General features: G+C 43.3%; 1 protein-coding gene across 1 annotated transcript; it reads left to right on the top strand.

The window, feature by feature from the left end:
- Window positions 1-984: 984 nt before the first annotated feature.
- Window positions 985-19443, top strand: FBXO33 (F-box protein 33). Its single transcript, XM_055717398.1, is given in 5 exon segments — window positions 985-1407; window positions 1409-1561; window positions 8023-8133; window positions 13616-14301; window positions 18467-19443. Coding segments are annotated over 5 exon segments (1602 nt in total). The 5' UTR covers window positions 985-1027; the 3' UTR covers window positions 18739-19443.
- The last annotated feature ends 112 nt before the right edge of the window (window positions 19444-19555 follow it).

Genomic DNA, 19555 nt, shown 5'->3' with positions numbered 1-19555 from the left:
AGCCGCAATTAACTTCAATGCTCAGCTTTGAAGCAGTTTTGTAACAGATTTTTAAACTCTCTCAAAAGTCTGCACGCACAAGAGAAGTTATCTTCCCACACCTACAGCTGATGTTGGCACGGCTATTATGAAGCGGGTGACTTTTAAGGAGCTGAGAGAAGTAAGATTTGGAGCATTCCCCCATGTACCCCCTCAGGCTCGCAGCCAGCGCCGTGAAATGTCGGGCTCCGTCGCGCTTCGCCTCTCCTGGCCGTCAGCGCGTCCCGCGGCGGCGGCGGGAACGCTGCTGAGGTAACGCCGCGGGCTGAAGCGTACGTGCCCCGCGCCGCCGCCCGCCCCAACTTTCCCAATACAAGGCGCCTGCCCCCGGGAGCGCCCAGCGCACCACGGGCACCGGCGGCGGGGCCTCGCCCCGGCCCTCCCGCCGCACTGCGTTAAGGCGGAGGAGCCGCTGGAGCGGGGCGCGCTGCCGGGCCGGCCTACTCAGGGCGCAGCGCCGGTGGGTCGCGGAGCTGAGCCTCGGTCCGCCGCGGGGCTGGGGCGCGCAGCCCCCCCGCGCCGCGAGGTGTCGGGGGCTCCGCGGCGCGACGGGGCGGTTGGGCAGAGGCGGCCGCGCGCTGCCGCCACGGAGGGGTTAACGGCCAACGGCCCCTCACGGAGGCGGCAGGAGCTGGCTCCGCCTCCCACCCGCCGATGGCACGTTCCATCCGCCCCGTGGGGTAATTCCTCCACCAGACGCCGCGGCGGCTCTCCCCGCCCCGCAGGAACAGAGAGCGGCGCCGGCGGCGTGTTCGCTCGCACCCCCCTCCGGGCTGCGTGGTAGAGCCCACGCGGCGCCGCGCGGGTGGGTGGTCCGGCCCACATCCCCGCCCCTGCACCCCTTCCCCCCGCCTTGCGCCCCTCCCCGCCGCCCTGGGTGTTGGTACGGCCCGCCCCGCCCCTCGTCCCCCCCCGGCGGCGGCGCGGGTGGTGCGTCCCGGCAGCAGCCGCGTCCCGGCCGGCGCCCGCCCCCTCCGCCTTGTCATTGATGTTGTTGTTTTTGTCGCAGGAGCCGGAGGCGAGGCCGGGGCCGCCGCCGCCTGGGGCCGCCGCCGCAGCAGCAGCGGGGCTCGGCCCGGCGCCAGGCATGTCGGTGTGCGGGGAGGCGGTAGGCGCCGGCTCCCTGCCCAGCGAGCTGGTGGTGCACATCTTCTCCTTCCTGGCGGGCCCCGACCGGCTGCGGGCCTCGGCCGCCTGCTCGCACTGGCGGGAGTGCCTCTTCTACCCGGCCCTCTGGCCGCGCCTCCGCCTCAGCCTCCGCGTCTCGCCGGCCGAGCGCCCGCGCCTCGAGTTCCTCATGCGCAAGTGCGGCTGGTTCGTCCGTGAGCTCCGCGTACAGTTCGCCGCCGACAACTACCCCAGCGGCGGGGGGGGGGGCGGCGGCGGCGGCGGTGGCGGCGGGCGAGGGCGCCGCGGCGGCGGGCGACGGGGAGGCGCCTCCGCTCTGCCCGCGCTGGCTCGACCTGCTGAGGACCTACCTGGAGCTGGTGCTGTGCGTCCTGAGCAGCGTCCGCAACAACAGGTACCGCCGCCGGGCCGGGGGGGGGCAGGGGGCCGCGCCTCGGCCGGCGGGGGGCGGCGGGGGGACCCCTCTGAGCGGCCGGTGCCTGGGGGGCTGCGGCGCTGGAGCCGGGGGGGGGGGGGCCGGGACCTGGGGCCGCCGGGACTGAAGCGAGGGCGCGCTGCTTCGGGCCGCCCGTTTTTACCGTGTTCGGTAGCTCGGTGGGGAAACGGAGCGCAGGCTGTTGGCTGCCGAGGGGCCGGTCGGTGCGCGGAACGGGCTGTGACGGTGAAAACTTGCCCGTCTCATTGCGGGGAGGGGCTGCGGGGGAGGGGGGGCACCAGGAGCTGGCTGCGGGGGCAGGGGGCCGGGGGGGGGAGGCACCTTCGCTTTGCCATGCCAGCCTCGCCGCGGACGGGCTTCACATCTCTTATGCCTGATGGAAAAATAATGGATGTCATGAGACATGAGTAGCGGGGTGTGTGTGTGCAAATGACAGCCCCGGTGTTTTCTGGAGGTGTTCTGTATCGGGGTGCTGCCCCCTTGCCCCCCCAGCCCCGAGGGCACCGCCGCTGCCCCGCCGAGCCCCCTGCCGCTCTGCCCTCACCGGCCGCACCGGGGGGCGGGCTCGGGGCTCGCTGGGAGGGTCTTACTTTTGTTTATTGGAAAAGTACTTAAGACGTAGGACTTGCTTGGCCAAAATAAATCGTAGAAATATTTTCCTGTGGTTTGGACTTAAGATGCGTTTAGATCTTCCTTTTTCGCAGGCTAACTTGGGCAGGTGGGATGATTTCCTCGTGTTGGAAGTTCCTTAAAATGCGAACGCTTATAGTGTCTGTACCACGTGTGGGTGTAATCCAGATAAATATCTTTCTAAAAAGATAACATTCAGATATCCTAATACATGGCCTGTAGTCAGCACCTAGGACAGGAAGGCAGGGATGTTACAGTTAGGTTGTGATGTGTTTGGAAAGCCGTGCAGATATTTGGGTAGGAAGTGGTTAATATTATTTCCCCTCTGTGTGCATATAGCTTCACCTATCAAAAAAAAAAAAAAGAAAAGCTGCAAGTATTTCAAGGTACCTTTAGGATGAATTAAACCTCGTGGAGGGCCTTTGGAAAACTGCAACTGAGTCGTGGTCTGGTCACCGCCCCTCTTTGATTCCAGAGGGATTAGAGAGCACTTTGAGGCCTCCTGGCTTCCGTATTTTGAATTATAGCGAGGGAACCTAACGTGTAATTCCTCGTTGCTTTGTGACGGATGCAGATGTGGTGTGTGAGGTCTCACTTTCGGTTCATCTGCTCTGTTGTGCCCAGCAGGTACCTCCTGTGGTGCAGCTGCCTTGGCTGGGTGATACAAACCCTGCTCTTGGAAACAGCTCCTTGGCCCCAGCTCACCTTGATCCGAATTTATTTCTTGCCCTGTGAATCCTCGGTGTGCGAATCGTGACCATCTGTCTTGATTATTCTTCTCTTGCCTCTGAGTAGCTTTCACCTAACTGTTGAATCTTTGGGAAATCCAGTTAATGTCATAAGTGGAAAAAATGTCAGTGATTATCCGAGACAAGTATTGCTACACGGACTTGGAATTTTAAAATAAATAGTATCTGCAGGAGATGTTGCCTGAGGGTTTTGCTGGAAAAACTAGAGTGCTTGCCTTTTTTTTTTTTTTTTTTTTTTCTTTCCCTCTGTCTCACTAAAATATGAGGCTGTCAAAATTAAATGTGTTGTGAGGCCTTTGGTACGCTTTTTCTTTTGAAAAAGATTTATTCTCCATGGCCTTAACGGAAACTTATACAAGGGCACTTGCTTTCTAAAGGTCTTTTTGCAGATTCACTATGTACAGTGTGGTTTAGGACTGCGGTAAAATATTATGTGGAAGGTGGTTGTTTCTCCTGTACCTGTTCTCTGGTAGATTTGTATAATTTTGGGGCCAAGTCAGAGGTGAAAAGTTACCAACTTCGATAGGATTTTGCATTATTGTACTTTCTTGCTGTCTTCAAATCTTCAAATCATTTGCGTGCTGCCTCTTGTGTTTTAAAATTAAGTAACGTGTGACTGGCGAACACAGGGTACCTGGTTATTACAGCAGGCTTTTTTTTAATGAGCATTTAAAAAACAAGGGGGAGGGAGGAATTTACATTAAACATGGCCTTTTATGCAGTTTTACTTTCTGAATAGATTCCTTTTATCCCCTTGAACAGACAAGGTTTTTAGTTTATTTTGATGTTTTGGGTTTTTTTTCTTGCAAGGTTTAACTACCAACAATTGATTAGTTTGCATGTAGAACATTGGATTTTAGCTCTTTTAAGTAGAGTTTTGAGATTGAAACAAAGTGGGAAGGAGCATTAAACTATGCTAAATTGCTGCCTAGTTCTCACTGTGACCACATGTCCAAACTGGAGGAATTGTCACCTTCCTGATGCTTAGTTTTGTCTAAGGAATGACCACAGTCCAGTCACTTTACTTCTCTGCTTCTGTTTATTCATCCGTAACTCGAGTATAATTGATAATTCCTTTTTGCTTGCTGTATGACATTGTACGTGGGATAGCTACAGTAATTTCCAAAATAATGGAAACAGCAGCGTTTTTGACTTCTCCAGTGGCTGAATCACTTTAAACGCGTTCCTTTTGGAATTAAGTTTGAAACAGGATAGTTCTTTCATAACTCCTGTCAGCCCTTATGATAGCTTTCTGGCAGAGAAGTTCAAAGAACTTCCATCTTGTACTTCGGAACTGGGGAGGAAGAAACTTACTTTTGTGAAATGGTATGCTGTTTCTTAACTGTGTAATCTTCTTGTAGTCTTTTAAAATCTACTATTAAACAGTACAGTAACAACCCCCCTCCTTTTGTGGGGGGGAGCACTTCAGATGGGTCTAGAGAATTCCTTGAGGATTTGCAATACCGCAGGACCTAAGAAAAGTAGTGACTAAAAATAATGCAATTTCTAAATGCTGTCCTGGGTAGAGAAGAATGATGTGTATTTTTGCTAATAAAAGCATTTTCTTTACAACATAAAATTGCCAATTTCTAAGCAGATCTGCATGTTAAGTCTCTAGAAAAATATTTCCAAATGACCTTTGCTAACTCTGGTGGACTTAAGGAAGTAACTATTTGTCTACAACTTGATTTAAAACCAGCTGATGATATTCTGACAAGTACTGCTGCTGGCAGCCAGTTGTCATCCAAAAAGGTATATTGTAGATCTGTCTCATATTTGAGGTAGAGCTGAAGTTGCTGTAAACTTTATTTTGTGGGTGGCAGCTTATTACTCCAAAATACTGCCTTAATAGTGCTGGGACTATGGTGAACTCTAAAAATCTGTAATTTAATTAAATAAAAGGTACTAAAGTACTGTTTATAGTGATCTGTACCTTTTCCATGAGTTGTTACGTTTATGGCAGTAAACGAAGCAAAGTAACTGCATATTACTGTTTAAACAGTTGATGTTCCACTTCCTATTAAAAAAAGGAAAAGATACAGGTGGGTGTAATGTTCTGTAGCAGTAGCAGGAGGGACAAGTTGTTTGTTAGTGGCTCTTGAGAAATCCTAATAATCTGCACCTTCTCAAACTGGTCTCTCAAAACTAAGTTCTGGAAGGCAGGTGGGAGGATGACAAACTTTGTGTGTGTCATTTCGGTGCATACAGTAGCTAATAAGCAATTGCTGATCATTCAGTAGGAAAAATCTGTGTTCTTTTATGCAACTGAAATCTCAAAGTACAGTCTTTCCTCTAGCTGATTACAAAGGAAAATAGGAAGGTAGTGATACATTTTCTACACCCCACCCCCCCCGCTTTTCCTCTGCAGGACATTAATTTGTGTGACTTGTTTGTTCTTTGCTGTGGAAACAAAAATGAAAGTTACAGTCAGACTGTGGTGTCTCGGTGAGGTATGGTATCCATCTTGGAGTTGCCAAAGATTGGTGAATCGCTCAAAACAGTAGATTGTGGCTGTATTTGAGGTTTTTTTATGGCGCTCTTCTATAGGTCTGAGCAGGCAGCTGCAACTGGCAAAAACTAGTATAGTAATACAATATGTGCCTTACCACTTTGTTCATGTTGAATGCAAGCCAGGCCATTTTGTTCTTTTTTTTCATTGGGTGTTCAAAAAAACCCTACCAAAACTGAAGATGGAGCCTAGAAAGAAGCTTATTACATTTCATATGCTTTTTGAGCTAATGGAAAATAAACGGTTCAGAAATTCCCCCCAAACACGTTTTTCCCCAGCTGTGTGTCTGAGTAGTGCATAGGATTAAGATGCCATTATGACTTCTAGCAAAAGATGACAATTAACTTCTAAATAATTTTATTTAAGTAGCAATCACTTTACTCTCTGCAATAAAGATGTGAGCTGAATGCCATAGAGATTATATGACACTGCAGATAGTAGCAAAAATCTAATACTGTGTTGAACTGTGATCAGATTTGTTTATGTCATCTGTGCTGTGAATGGAAAAATAATTGGATGTTTTCATTGCTTAAGTTTTGAGGTGGAGAACTTTTCAGTGTTTCTCTGTAGTGCATGAAATGGCAGTCAAATAGACGTAGTAAAAATGTGTGGGATACTAGGAAATAGTGTTTCATGTGTCCTGTAGTTTGGTGGCTCTAAAATTAATACCTGCCTATGGTAGCATTCGCTGGGGGTACCAGTAGCACAAAAGAAAAAGACCTTCATCACCTGTGTGATGTGACTATGTAGGTGATTCAGAATTGTTCTGAAGATTGCATTTTGTCTCTTTGCTCTCAGAGTTAAGTCACCGAGATCAGAAGATAAAAGATTAATTATAGCATTGGCTGTGAACACTGCCTTTCACACCAGGTGGAGGTTTCTGCTGCTTTCCCTGTCACACCAGACTATCTTACAGCTTTTGAGGAAAGGAGAGCCCAAAATACTCTTGGTGGTGGTGCCAGCATCTTCAGATTTCCCTGCCAAGCTTATTCTTCTGTATGATCTGGCATCGTCTTAGTCAGGTTTATAGAATATTGAGCATGTGGTCAGGGCTCAGTTTATATTAACGTATCATCGGTACAGTAGTCCTGTATTTAAAAGACTATCAAATTGTTAGAATTTTTGGAACAGTTACAAGATTTTCTAGGAATTTTGATCTGGTATTTGTCATGACTCGATACGAAGCTTGTGGATCTTGCTACTAGGTGGTAGTTCACCTATAGAAAAAAAGTAGCAGGTGCAACAGTGGGTAGATTTCAGGAAACTAAGCTATGGTTATTGAACACAGGAACTCCAAAACAGGTGAAGAATGATTTATGATAGATACCAATCACAGACTGCAGTTCATACTTCTAAAATGTAAAACTTGGCCAACTGATACGTTTTTTTTCCTCCCCCCCATCAGCTCATACTGCGGAGGTAGTGACCGGTCACTGTAGCTTCCCTGAGCTGTGAGCTTTGTAATTGTATTGCATTTCCCTCAAAACTGATCTGAAATATTGGCGTATGATTTGTAAGCCAGAAGAAATAAGAATTTATGTAACTCAGTTGTCAGCTACAGGTTAATTGGCATCTGCTGTTTAAGATTAATTTAACTTGTGTAGCCATTTATGATGAAACTGGAGTTTCTGCCCTGTTAATTATCAATTGCAGACTAGTCCTTGCGTGTTAGGAGTAAATCTAATTTACAGCATGTATAAATATAAAAAACGTTGGCCCAAAACTTAGTCAGTTAAAAAAAAATAAAAGTAAATGCCACACAGCTACTCTAAAACTGCAGTTATTTTCATATCTCTTGCTTGATCTTTTTTCAGGAATAGAACAGATGTAAGTCAGGGAAAGGAAAACTGACTGGCTAGCACACCGAGTCATGTCCAGCATAAACTTAAGAGGTTTTATTTCACTTCTTTTTAGGTATCCCTTCCAAGAATTAAAATTGTATGTCATGGTGGACCACTAATCCTTTTCAGGTCACTGATGGGAAAGATTAGAACAGCCTCCCTTACTTTGGTATAACAGAAATTAGGCACTGATTAGGGTGTGGGGAGCTTTCAATTTTCCTGTCTGAGGTTTGTGTTGCCTCGATTGAGGCAGGTTTGGGCTCCGGTTTGTAACCCAGGGTTGTATGTGGTTGTGTTCTACTTGGGCGTTAAATGTTAAAAGGAATAGGTATTTGATGTTTTCATCTGTGGCACTTACCACACATGTTCCAAGGATTAAAAATTGCATGAAAGCACTGCTAAAAGTTTTCTTTATGGTGCTGGCCTGCTGAAAATACTCCTGTGGTGACTGAAAACTGGCACTTGCTTTTACAGCTGGATTCAGCAGCTTGCGTGGTCCTCTTCCCCTTTTTACTTCAGTCTCCTTTTCTTTAGTTTCCATATGTGCCTGTGTTCCAGGACAATAGGATGTTTCTGAAAACAAACTACATTGTTCCATGTAATAATGTGTTTGTTTGACTTAGCTAGAATGATTCCTGACAGTGTTTTAATTTTGTGTACAGATTCCTTTTTTATTTTGTCATTTCATAGGAACCTCCAGAAGTTAAGTCTCTTTGGGGATATAAGCATTCTGCAGCAACATGGAAGTATATCAAATACATACCTCGGCAAGGTTGACCCTGATGGCAAGAAGATTAAGCAGTAAGTTTTATCTGTAATTTATCAAATACATTAAAATAATAAAAACAGATAACACAGATTTTCATGCCTGAAATACATGCCTGAGAAAGCTTTACGTTTTTAATAGGATGAGAATCTAAATTATTAAATTGAGTTGACTTCTGTTCCTGCTATTTACATGAAGTAGTCTGGTTTTGTGGCTTTGTTTTTTTTCTTTTAACAGAGTGAGAATCCCTTCTTTCCTCTTTTCATTGTGTTCTAGAAACCATATCATGTTAACGGCACAAAAGAGGAGCAGGGATGGGGGTTTGTTACCAGCACCTCCACTATTGCTGTACATGAAAGAATTAGAAAAGTAATCTGTTGTATTTCACAAGAATTGAGAGCATATAGCGAGCAAACTTGAAAGAGAGTGTAAACACAAACAAGTTATTTCAAGTTGCATCTCAAAACTAGGTTATATATTTGCAGAATTCCTGGAAGATGCAGTTTGCAATGTGCTTGTTAGTTCAGAGGTGTATTTTAGCTTGCCACAATTACATTATGGTACAGTCCTTGAATGCTTATAATTAAAATAGCTAGTTCTTTTTCTTTGGAAAAAATTAAATACAGTGTAAAAAGCTACTGACTTCTGGAAAAAATTACCACAGAGGGAGTGATGCTAAGTTAACCATTTCAGTAGTTCTGCTAAACTTTCCATATAGATAAAACCTGAATACCATCATTTTAATTTGTAAATTTGTTTAATTTTTAAACATCTATATCCCATAGTTTGGGAGTGGAATGACTACAGCCACTCCAGATACTTACTATTATTTTTTGGAGTGTTTTCAGAAGTAGTATAGGTATATTATCAGATCAGTGTATGTATGTGAACACAACCACTGAACTAAATGTTTGGTCATGACTTAAATTTGCAAACAGTGCAAATACAGATGTGTGTCACACACTGTGTCTTTGTCATCTGTTATGCTTAGAATGCAGGACTTGGAGCAATTTGGAATTCTGTTTAACGTGTACTGTAGTGCTGTGTGCAGGTAAAAGGCTGATTCAGTAAAAGTTCGGTTTTTTTCCATATCCTTTGTTGTAAAAATATAAATATATAATATCTTTGCCAAGGGGCTTGAAGAAATCAATCTAAGCAGATGTTTACTCAGCTGAGTGCATGGTTAAATGTTTCTTCAAACAAATAACAAAAATAAGAATGCACATTTTGGAGCCATAAACCATTCAAAACTCATTATCTAATTTGAAGTTAAGTCTTTTAAGGTAAATATTGACCTTTGCACATTTTGGAATGAGCAAATAAATATGGGGGGGGTTGGGTTTTTTTTGGGGGGTTGGTTTTGGTTTTTTTTTCCTAGAATAAAACAATGTGTTTGGGACCTGCTAGTCCTTTTCTAAATTAAAGAAGAGCTGGCAGTGTTTTTTCAGTGTTCTCAAGTTCGTCAGCACTAGCAGCAGGCTTACTTGAGGAAGTAAATCACGATGGCTCCTTAGTCTTGTCTTTTGCATCAGTTAGGCTGTGAAACGTGGATACTGATAACTAATGTTGAAAGGTTTTCAGCAGCCTTTGGACACAGTGTGATTGGCAGTTGAAGCTTTTTGGAATCCATTTGGTGATAAACCTTACTAGCTGTTTCAGGAACTTTCTTCAATTAAAGCAGTTGGGGAAGAAAACATTTTCTTAATTCCGTAGCATTGAGCTGGATGTGACAGATCGTGGGTGAAATCCCAGCTAGCACAGAACCATTAGGATGCTCCCCCAGATTTAGACTAAGGGTTATTCTGAGGGAGAGGAGACTTTAGATTATGTTTTCAAAAGTATCCTTTTAGCATGGTTTGTAAGGCTTGTTCTTTTCCTGTATAGCATGTGTCCCTGGTTACTTCCTAAAATATTCTTTGCAACTCTGTTCCTTAGTGTTGGGAAGCTCAGCGTAAGCGATGCATTTGTCTTGTGTTGAGCAAAGGGTAGTTGTTTAAAATTTTGGCTTTCTGAAATCTGCTTCCCATGACTGATCCATGTGGTTCAGATAGTTTGGTTTCCAAAAGAACCAGTTTAGCCTCTGTTATTAAACAAAACGTTTTGATTGATAGTCTTTAATTAAACAAATAGGCTCCATATGGACCTTAGTAAGATCTTTGCTTCCTGTCCAGGGCCATCGATGTGCTTGACTACTGGTCAGGACTGTTTTTTGGGCTTAAACAGTAATTCAGCTGGTCTAGTCAGGCTTTGATCTGTCCTCTGTCTGAAAGTGCCATTTGGGGCATTAATTGTGAAAGTTAATTTATTCTGAGGTTTTTATTTTTTAAATAGTTTGCTTCAGTATGATCCCACTAGGTTTCAGGTTGGTGGTGAACATCCCATAACTGCTGCTTACAGGGAACAAAGGGGGCTGATTAAGTACACTTGCTGAGGCATCATTAGGTTATGTTGCTTTCTTGCACATGCTGAGCTCTGCTTATTATGTTTTGTGCTATACTTGCTAAACCATGCTTAAACTTGAGTTTTAAAAGTGAGGTTTAAGAAAAAATGTTGTACTACATGCTAAGCAGTTGAAGTAAAAGTTGCTATGATAATAAAGTGTTAATTCCCAAGAATTCACTTAATTTGTCTAAACTTCTAGAACACATTTCAAACTATTTTTTGCAAACTCCAGTTAGATGCAGTCTGTCCATGGAAAAATAGAATGTATATAAGAATTTCCAGGGGAGGAAACCCCCCTGTTAGAGTATTTGAAAAATGCATTTGAAATATGTTAAAACTAATGGCCTGTGGTTTATATGGTGCTTCCTGTCTGGCCGAATACAAAGCAGGTATTAAAAACAGTCCAAAAGTGATCACTGTTAAATACGTCTCTATTGACATGTTTGATCTCTTTTTATTAAATTGGCAAAGAACTGGGGCAAGTTTTCCTAGGGCCTTCAGGCTGGTAGACTTTCAGCACAGATCTAAATACTTGTATAAATACTTCAGTGTTTGCACTAAAAAGTTGATGTGTAGATAGCATTAAATCAGTATCTCTCTTTTTACTGTAATTCCCATAGGGCAGAAAACCCACCCTACAGCTGCAGAGTTCTGTATCATAATTCTTTTCATTAAATTGTGTGAGGACCGGAACAGTGCTCTTCTAAACTTAGATGTTTTAAGTCATCCGAGAAGCCCAACTGAAACAGATTTTCAGTGCGGTGAGGTATATAGATGGTAGTATTCTACTGAGCATCTCAAAAGTGATTTGTCATCTTTTCAGTTGTTCTGTGAAATATTACAAGTGCTGTTAAGATTGACTGCTTAGGCTATCACGAAACAAATTCTACCATTGCTGCAACCACTACGGCACCTTTTGTAGGTGAGTGTGTGTGGTGAGAGGCAGGAGGGAAGGGTCTTGGTTCACTGGAAGAAATTAGAGAGGTTTCTGTGGTAGAACCTTGTTCTTTGGGGCACTGTCAGAGAATCTGCCTTCAATTTAAGCATCGGCAGGAATAATTATCAAACAATCATTGCTGGGGTCAAACGGGGCTCATCTGAACTGTAAAAGAATTTAGGAATAAAATAGCAAACCTACACTATCTGTGACTTGAACTGTTGTTTAAAACTTTAATTTGTGTCACAGTTGCCAGTCGTTGGTTTAAAAACAAAATGTTGAGAGAAGATCTGGGAGAACTGAAATCTTTAAACCTGATGACTATACTAGGCAAAACCTTGGAAACTATTCTGAGGTGTATAATAGATAAATACAATAACGACACCAACTCTTCCGCTTACAAAGAGAAGTCAGGACTCGCAAACCCAGTACGTTCTTAAGAGAAGGAAGAAAGCACACGCAGGCAAGGGAGAGGATGAGTAAGGATTTTGCAGGGGAGAGGATGAATGAAGATTGATCCTGTAACTTTCTTACAACAGCAGGATTTATGGGGCATCAAAGGTTGTAGGTGACAGGTTCAGAGCAAGCAAGAAGAGGGTGGAAAGACATTGCAGAGTTCTTTATTATTGGATGTTACAGTTGCTAAAAGCTTACTTGGCTCAAAGAGGGACCTGGAGAAATCGGTAGAAGTGAGGTCCCTGAGGGTTACCGTTACAGAAAGCTGCCTCTGGCTCAGGAGGTCCGAATTACAAATTTTTGGAAACTAGGCAGATATTTGAGAAATATCTCTGTGCTTTCCATGTTCTGTTGCACTTAGGGCATTGGTGTTTCTCTGCTGTCAGTCAGGATACTGGGCTAAATAAGCTTTTATAATTTTTTCTGGACATTATGTCGATTGAAGATGTGTGGATGAGAATAATAACTTTGTAACATTGTTTTGCTTAGATGTATAAAGTATATAGATACTCGTAATGATAAAGGAAAAAGTGTTCTGTGCAAAACGCACCCTGATTTGAGGCACAAAGATCGCTGTTAGTTTTGCAGTGGAGCTGTTTACGTCTTATTTCTTGATGTTTCATGGAGCTGTCATAGCCTGGCTTAACTGCTTCCCTTAAATGCTGATCTCTCCTTCTGGCAGACCAGGGTATGAGATCTAGCGCTTATCTACACGTGTCCTAAAATGTATATGCTCAAAGAACACTTGTCATTTGGGCAGGAGGACTGTTTTGGGCCTTAGCAGCTGTGGGAAGACGACTGGGAAAGTATTTATATGGAGTAAGTTTGTAGAGTTTGACTGTACTATTTAAATTTAGTATTCAAAATCTTATCTCAAAATACTTTGAACATCCCTTCATTAGAAAAAAATAAAGGGGTAGGAGGGGTGGGATGCATCAGGATAAGTACATAATAATTATGCGGTGTAATAAATGCCATGAGGATTCTGGCAGTGCCAGAATTATCTGGTGCTTGTAATCTGAGACTGAAATATTACCAGGTCCAAGTAATTTTGGTAAAACTTGAAGCTTTTGACACTTGAAAATCCAGTTAGCTGTACATTCAGAATTACTTAAAGAATCTTCTCACATGTTTGTTCTTTACCCTTTAATGAGCAAAGTCAAGCAGTTAGTTTCAGATCACTCTCACTTGCGCTCGAAGTCCAAGTTTCTGCAACCTTTCATTGAAAATTACTTTTTTTTCCATATTGAATTTGCAGTTCTGGAGAGGTTAGCAAACATGAAAAGTTGTTTTTAAAAAACGAGAGCTGTGTTTTAAAGGCATTACAGGTTTTCTTATTTGCATAACCTTAAAATGTATGTGGGAGGGTGTTAAGTACGTGCTGGAAAATACATGAAATGAAGGTTCGTAGTGTGCCACGGTTTTTGAAAGGCGAAGTATGTAATTTTTCTCAAGACGGTTTACGATTTTAACCTTTTAAGCGCAGTGAAGATTAAATTGCTGTGGGAAGTCTGCAGAGCCAGGTTCTAACATTTGTAGTTCACAAGAACCATAACAGCAACTTCCTGCAGAGTAAGGCCATAAATGAAAGAAGAATTCTTGAATAAAAAAATAGAATGGTATGCAATTGGTAAGACTAAATCATGTTTAATAGGATCATTGTCTGTTTTGTTTACTTGCAGAATCCAGCAGCTGTTTGAAGAGATATTAGGCAATAGCAGGCAATTGAAATGGCTGTCTTGTGGGTTTATGCTGCAAATAGTAACTCCCACATCATTGTCCTCCTTATCAAACCCCATAGCCAACACCATGGAACATCTGAGCTTGCTGGACAACCACATCCCTGGTAATACCACTCTGATCACTGCGGTTGAATTGGAGCGCTTTGTGAATCTGCGTTCGCTCGCGTTGGATTTCTGTGATTTTACAGCTGAAATGGCAAGAGTCCTGGCTGACAGCAACCATGTGCCTTTGCATCGACTGTCTCTCCTGGTCCACAGCGTTTCCATAATGCACAAGTCATTGAACAGTATGCCAGAAGATGAGAATTGGCAGGCGCTGACTCGCAACAGCACTAATCTTCGGGTCTATATAATGGCCTTTGATGTCAAGAGTGATGATATGTTAAGGATTCTTAAGCCCAGTATCCCCCTAGAGAGGATTCACTTTGACAGCTACATCACTTGTGTTTCAGGGGCCGTTGTTGACCTCATATCCAGGCAGTATGACAAGTTCCTCACTCATTTTATACTAATGAATGATGTGATAGATATGTCTGGCTTCCCAGATCTTAGCGACAACCGGAATGAAGATCCACTTGTCTTATTGGCCTGGAGGTGCACAAGACTGTCTCTCCTCGCTGTTCATGGTAGGTAATACATTGCAGAGGCACAGTATGTGACTTTGGAGTACTTAGAACACTCGAGCCTGTCTGATCATAATGTGTTTTAGTGGAATGGTGTTCAAAAGTCTCCTGCACAGTTGCTATACATGCTGTTGTACCTTAGACTGGTAATTTTGCGTTTGAAAATTTGAAGGTGTTTATCATGTACGAGTTCTAAACGTACTCGTAGCTTACCAACTTCTGTTGAGAAGTCACAGGATTTTACTAGACTGCTCACAGAAATGGGGATAACTAAGAACTGAGCATTCCAGGAGGCTTATTCTGAAAGCAGTCTGCACTGTGCAAGTTCCACCAAGCAGCTGGTTGTGTGAATATGAACACTGAAAACATTTGCTGTTTTACTGTGAGCTCATATGCTGGCAAGATTAGATAATTGTGCTTCCTGTTTGTAAATAACATGGGTGAAGTGCCCCAAGGCTGAGGGAAGGAAGTCTCTTACCAGTTTGGTAAGACTTTGCCAGCAGATGAAGGCTGAAAAATAGAATGTGGAGGAGGTTACCTTGCTGAGTGCATTTGTTTCAGTAATACCGGAGCTAGGTTTACCCCACCTATTTATTTGGCGTGTAATTGCAAATGAAAAAAAGTGTGCATTTGTACTCAGCTCTGCCATCAGTACAGTACTGGCTAGAAGTTACAGTTGCTTGGCAAATTCTAAGGCACCTGCAAGTGGAACAGTGCAGAACAGTTATTTTTGTGCGTGCCAAAGTCAGCTTACCAAGAGCAAGTTTGGTGGTGCCTGCGTGAAGGAGTTAATTGATGACTCTGCGTTGTGTTGCATAAGAACGAATGCAGCATTCCTCAGACTTCCTCGGACTACTTGGGGGAGTAAATCAGCAGTCATTCAGCACAGGCAGGAGACCTTCAGCAGCGAAGGCTGTACATTCAGATTGCCATTGGTCGAAGTCAAGAAGGTCCTGCTGTATTTGCTTGAAAAAGTTTTTCCATTGACTTCTACTGAAAAACTGTGGTGGGGGATCAATTCAGTTGTCTCTCCTTTACAGTTTCCAGGTCTGACAGCTTTTGGCTCCCGGCATGTGACCTTAACTGCTCTAATGTGGATTTTAGCTGTTTCTTTTAACGTTTGGACACAAGTTTGAGGACCTTTAAAAAAATAAATACACGTTACCTTAATTTATCCTCCTGCTCCAGGGGAGTCCTCTAATATATTCTCTAAACTTAAAAAGAGAGCTGGTAAAATATTTGAACATAAGTTTGTGTTAAGTATCATTTAATACCAGTGCATCTCTGTTCAGTAGAAGGTATTAGTCTGTGCAGAGCATTGGGAAAGCAAACGCCTTCTACAGTTCTGTCTAGCAAGTGGTTGTTGCTGCATCTTCTTTCTTTGGAGAGATGCTGTGTGTACCCAGGGGAGAGAAGGGCCAAATAATCACCCTTGCTCTGATGCTGGGATTCAGATTCTTTGCCCTTCTTTTCTCAGTTCCTTGCTTCAGAAGCTGGCTAAGCTGCTTATAATGCCTCCTGATCTTTTCTAAGCTGTAAATATGGCTTCTGTGGTACTAGAGTATAAGCATCTTTCTTCTAGAGCAGCAGCTGTGAGAAGAACATGGCTAGGACCGAAGATCTAGAACGTGTGATGCTTCAGTACAGTCTTAGCCTCATGCTTGTATTTTCTGGGATTTACCATGTAGTAGTTTCTGGCTCCACTTGTCGTATTCTTCATGATACTATCAAGCTTCCTTCAGGAAAAAGTGGTGGTTTTGTTCAGGGTGCCATAATTTGCTTTATATTTAAGTGCTCAGGTTTCTTCTGTCTCCTGAAGTGGTTATTCTTCAGTTTGCAATACCTCTCAGGTGTTTTTTAGTTTTCCATCTTTTGCTGCTATTTTTCTGTGAAAAAGCTTTGATTTACATATAGTTTTGGCTGCCACTTGTCACTGGCCAAAAGAGGTGGGGGAAGACATACCCTAAAAACACTCTTTCCTTGGGTACCTTGAGAATATCTTCGGCCTTTTGTGGGAGGTCACATCTTGTTTCCACCAAGGTAGTATCTTCAGGAGCAGAGGAAAGCCGATTGAAGGATATTAAATATATTCTTGCAGAATGAAGGAAAGGTGTGAAGAGGGTGTGGTCATTTGGGATGGGATGGAGACAGTAGGATACTCAGAGTGGTATGATCTAGCACTGTGAATAAAAAGCACGCCTATGGGGCGTCAAGCTTCACCACCACCCCCTGTAAGAGAAGGACAATTCGCGTGGATTTCCAAGACTTTGTGTTGTAAACGTATTGTGTTACCTACGAGATTCTCAGTTTTATTCTGTCTGTGAGCAAAGCTAAAATTGGAATTTGACTAGCAAGGAAAACCAAATTATGGTATGTCCATGATGAATTTGTTGTTCAGTAATACTTGTAGTGAGGTGATCATTCCTTCTTACCTCTGAATACTTAGCTGGGCAGAGGTTCTCAGCTGCTGGAAAGTTACTGAGAAACTTCAGGCAAAACTTTTGAAAGGAGAATTAATTGAAATTGAGATTGAGAATAAGGTGTTTGTTCCAAAACATAGAAGATCTGACCATGAAAAGTTACAGCAAAAGCCACATGCCTGAACCGCAGGGATAGTACAGGGGACTTAACTGCAGTTGTTGTTCCCTGTATTCTTGCACTTTCTCTCAGGGATTTCTTTAGTAAGTTCCTTTACCATCAAGATAACCGGAAGATGGTGTGAGCGCTTTCAAATCGTGATGGGGAGTGTTGTCTCCCAGGTGGAGACAGCAATACAGGTGCAATTTTCCGTCAGGTTTAATGGCCTGCAGCCTTACTGACACCTTCATCTTCTGTGGACAGTCGTGCTGGAGGTGAAGTATCAGCAGGTGGTAATTGTAAGAATGCATCATTCCTAATGGTTAATATACCAGAAATGTGCCATACAGATGTGTGCAGACTTCTTTGTTGAAAACTTGCCCTGAGTAACGTATTTACAGGAAGCCTTGAGAAAAACGGCAGGAAAAAGTAAAAGAAAACAGAATGGAAATTTCTCCTTTATTACTTTGGCATCGGTTTTCTTCATCCTTTAACTAAGTGCCTTGATACATTATGATGTAGAGCATCCTTATTAATTTACCTTATAAATTAAAATAAATTAACCGCATTGTTGAAGACCAACCCACGGTTAGTTTTTATTTCTCAGCAGCTTAATTTCCCCAGTTCAAATACTGTGCAGACTGCGGCTTTACTTGGAATCCCAGTGGGCATCTCCCCAAGAGGCGCTTAGCACCTGTGAGAATGATGAAGGCAGAAATGAGCCTTTCCTTCTGCAGCGGAGGGGCTGACTTGGCGGAGCTCCCAAAAAGGGATGTTCCCAGGTCATCTGTGGTTTGCACCTGAATAAGGAGCTCAGCTTTTGCCTTAGCCAGGGTACAGAAAGCTAACAGGTAACTGGGGAGTAGGTGTTTTTGAAGAAGGATGCCAATATACGCTAATGGGAAGAGCGGGAAGCTTTGTAATTCTGTTTAATCTTAGGTAGAATAACAAGATACAGGTAGGGGTTTTTATACTGGTGTGACCTGTTTCCTGGAGAGGCTTCTGGTGGGGGGTGTGTGTGTTGGTATTTTTCACTTGGTTGGCTTGGTTTGGTTTTTTTCGTTGTTGTTTTGGCATTGATTTGGGTTTTTGTTTTGGGCATTATTTGTTAAGTCTAAGCTAGTGCAACAAAAGCAAACTTCAGATATTTTTTTTTCTAGCATAAGCACAGTTTTGAAACAATCCTTTGGTACATTCACTTAAGATAATTGATTATTCATTCTTTTAATTCTATTTATTTATACTATTAAGCAGATCACAGGAGGTTTGAAATTGAAGGTATAACTTGAAGTAAAAAAAGCCACTTTTCTACAAATGGTGAAAAAATTAGATCTAGAAAAGCTTGGCCAAACTGTCTGAAATACTTTTGATACTTTCTTATTCAGAATATAAAATGGGGCTTTAACACTTGCAACCAAAAAAACCCAAACTCATGCTCTAGGGGGATTCTGCCAGACAGAAGATGACAAAACAGGTTGGGAAGGACGTTGAGATGGTCTGATATTAAGTATTTCAGTAAGAAATTGCCTTGTAGCAAAACGACAGAGCAACCTTTTCTTTTTTTTTTCCCCTTTCTTTTTCCCCCACCTAGGTTACACAGTTTGGGCTCATAACCTTATAGCAATTGCTCGTCTTCGTGGCTCTGACCTGAAAGTCCTGGAGGTCACAGAAGAAAGCATTGATTTCGACCAAGGAGAACTGGCAGACCAGGATGTGGATCCAGTACACAATCTCATTGAGCAAGTCTCTCTCGGATTGGGTCGACCTTGGCACGCAGTCATGGACATCGAGCTGCTCAGTGTCTTCACCGAGCCAACCCGTCACTTTTACAGAGAGATGCAAAGCTTCAGTGAAGGCATTTAGCTCCTTATTTACAATTCCTGTGGTTACATATGCAAGTAGGGTCCTATTATGTTTTTTCAGTAGCGTGAATTAACCCCTTTTGTGCTGTGTTTAATCAGTATTAGCTATATAGAATTATATATGTGTATTCTACTTCTTGATCAAAGAACGTAGTCGGGTATTGGTTTAGAAGCTGAAAGTGGCAGTGTTTAGGGTTTTCACGGTTAATGGACTTGTCTACCAAACCTTACAGAGGTACAGCCAAAGGCTGTCTGAGGTTGCCGGCTAACTTACTTTTGTTGAGTAACTGCGTTTTGAATGATTTTTATTATCCCATCGGAGTTCCGTGCTCAGGAGCCAACTCTTTTTAATACCCGTATCCATAGCCCAGTGGATTTCTGTGCTGTCATTGTGTGCTTAATCTGGTAGCATGCTACTTAATAGGCTTAAAGGAAGAGAGGTCTGCCCAGGACTGTTCGTTGTAAGACTCTCACCTTGCTTTATTTCACGTGCAGGTTCCGAAGCATGACTAAACTCCCATTCTCAGCTGTTGGTAGCTGTTAAGCGGCAGAGTGAAACACTAGCTTTTCAGGTACCTGCACTTCCAGATCCACTCCATAAGCTGTAGTCTTTCTGGATTCTTTGCAAACTCCTCCTTGTTTATTCTCATGTTCTGTCGCCTTCCTTAAAAGTTAGCTTTGGGCCAAAGTTTTAAGAGGGGGGGGGGGGGGAAAGCAAGAATGTGCACTCCGATGAGGTACACACGTAACAGTGAAGACTTCAGTACAGAGGTATACACCCGCAAACAAACATTAGTCGTGAAATCCCTAGCAACCGA

Source organism: Falco cherrug, chromosome 7 (genome assembly GCF_023634085.1).
Source record: "Falco cherrug isolate bFalChe1 chromosome 7, bFalChe1.pri, whole genome shotgun sequence".
Classification (NCBI taxonomy): Eukaryota; Metazoa; Chordata; class Aves; order Falconiformes; family Falconidae; genus Falco; species Falco cherrug.
The sequence above is the reverse complement of the archived record's forward strand: the minus strand, read 5'-3'. Positions and strand labels throughout refer to the sequence as shown.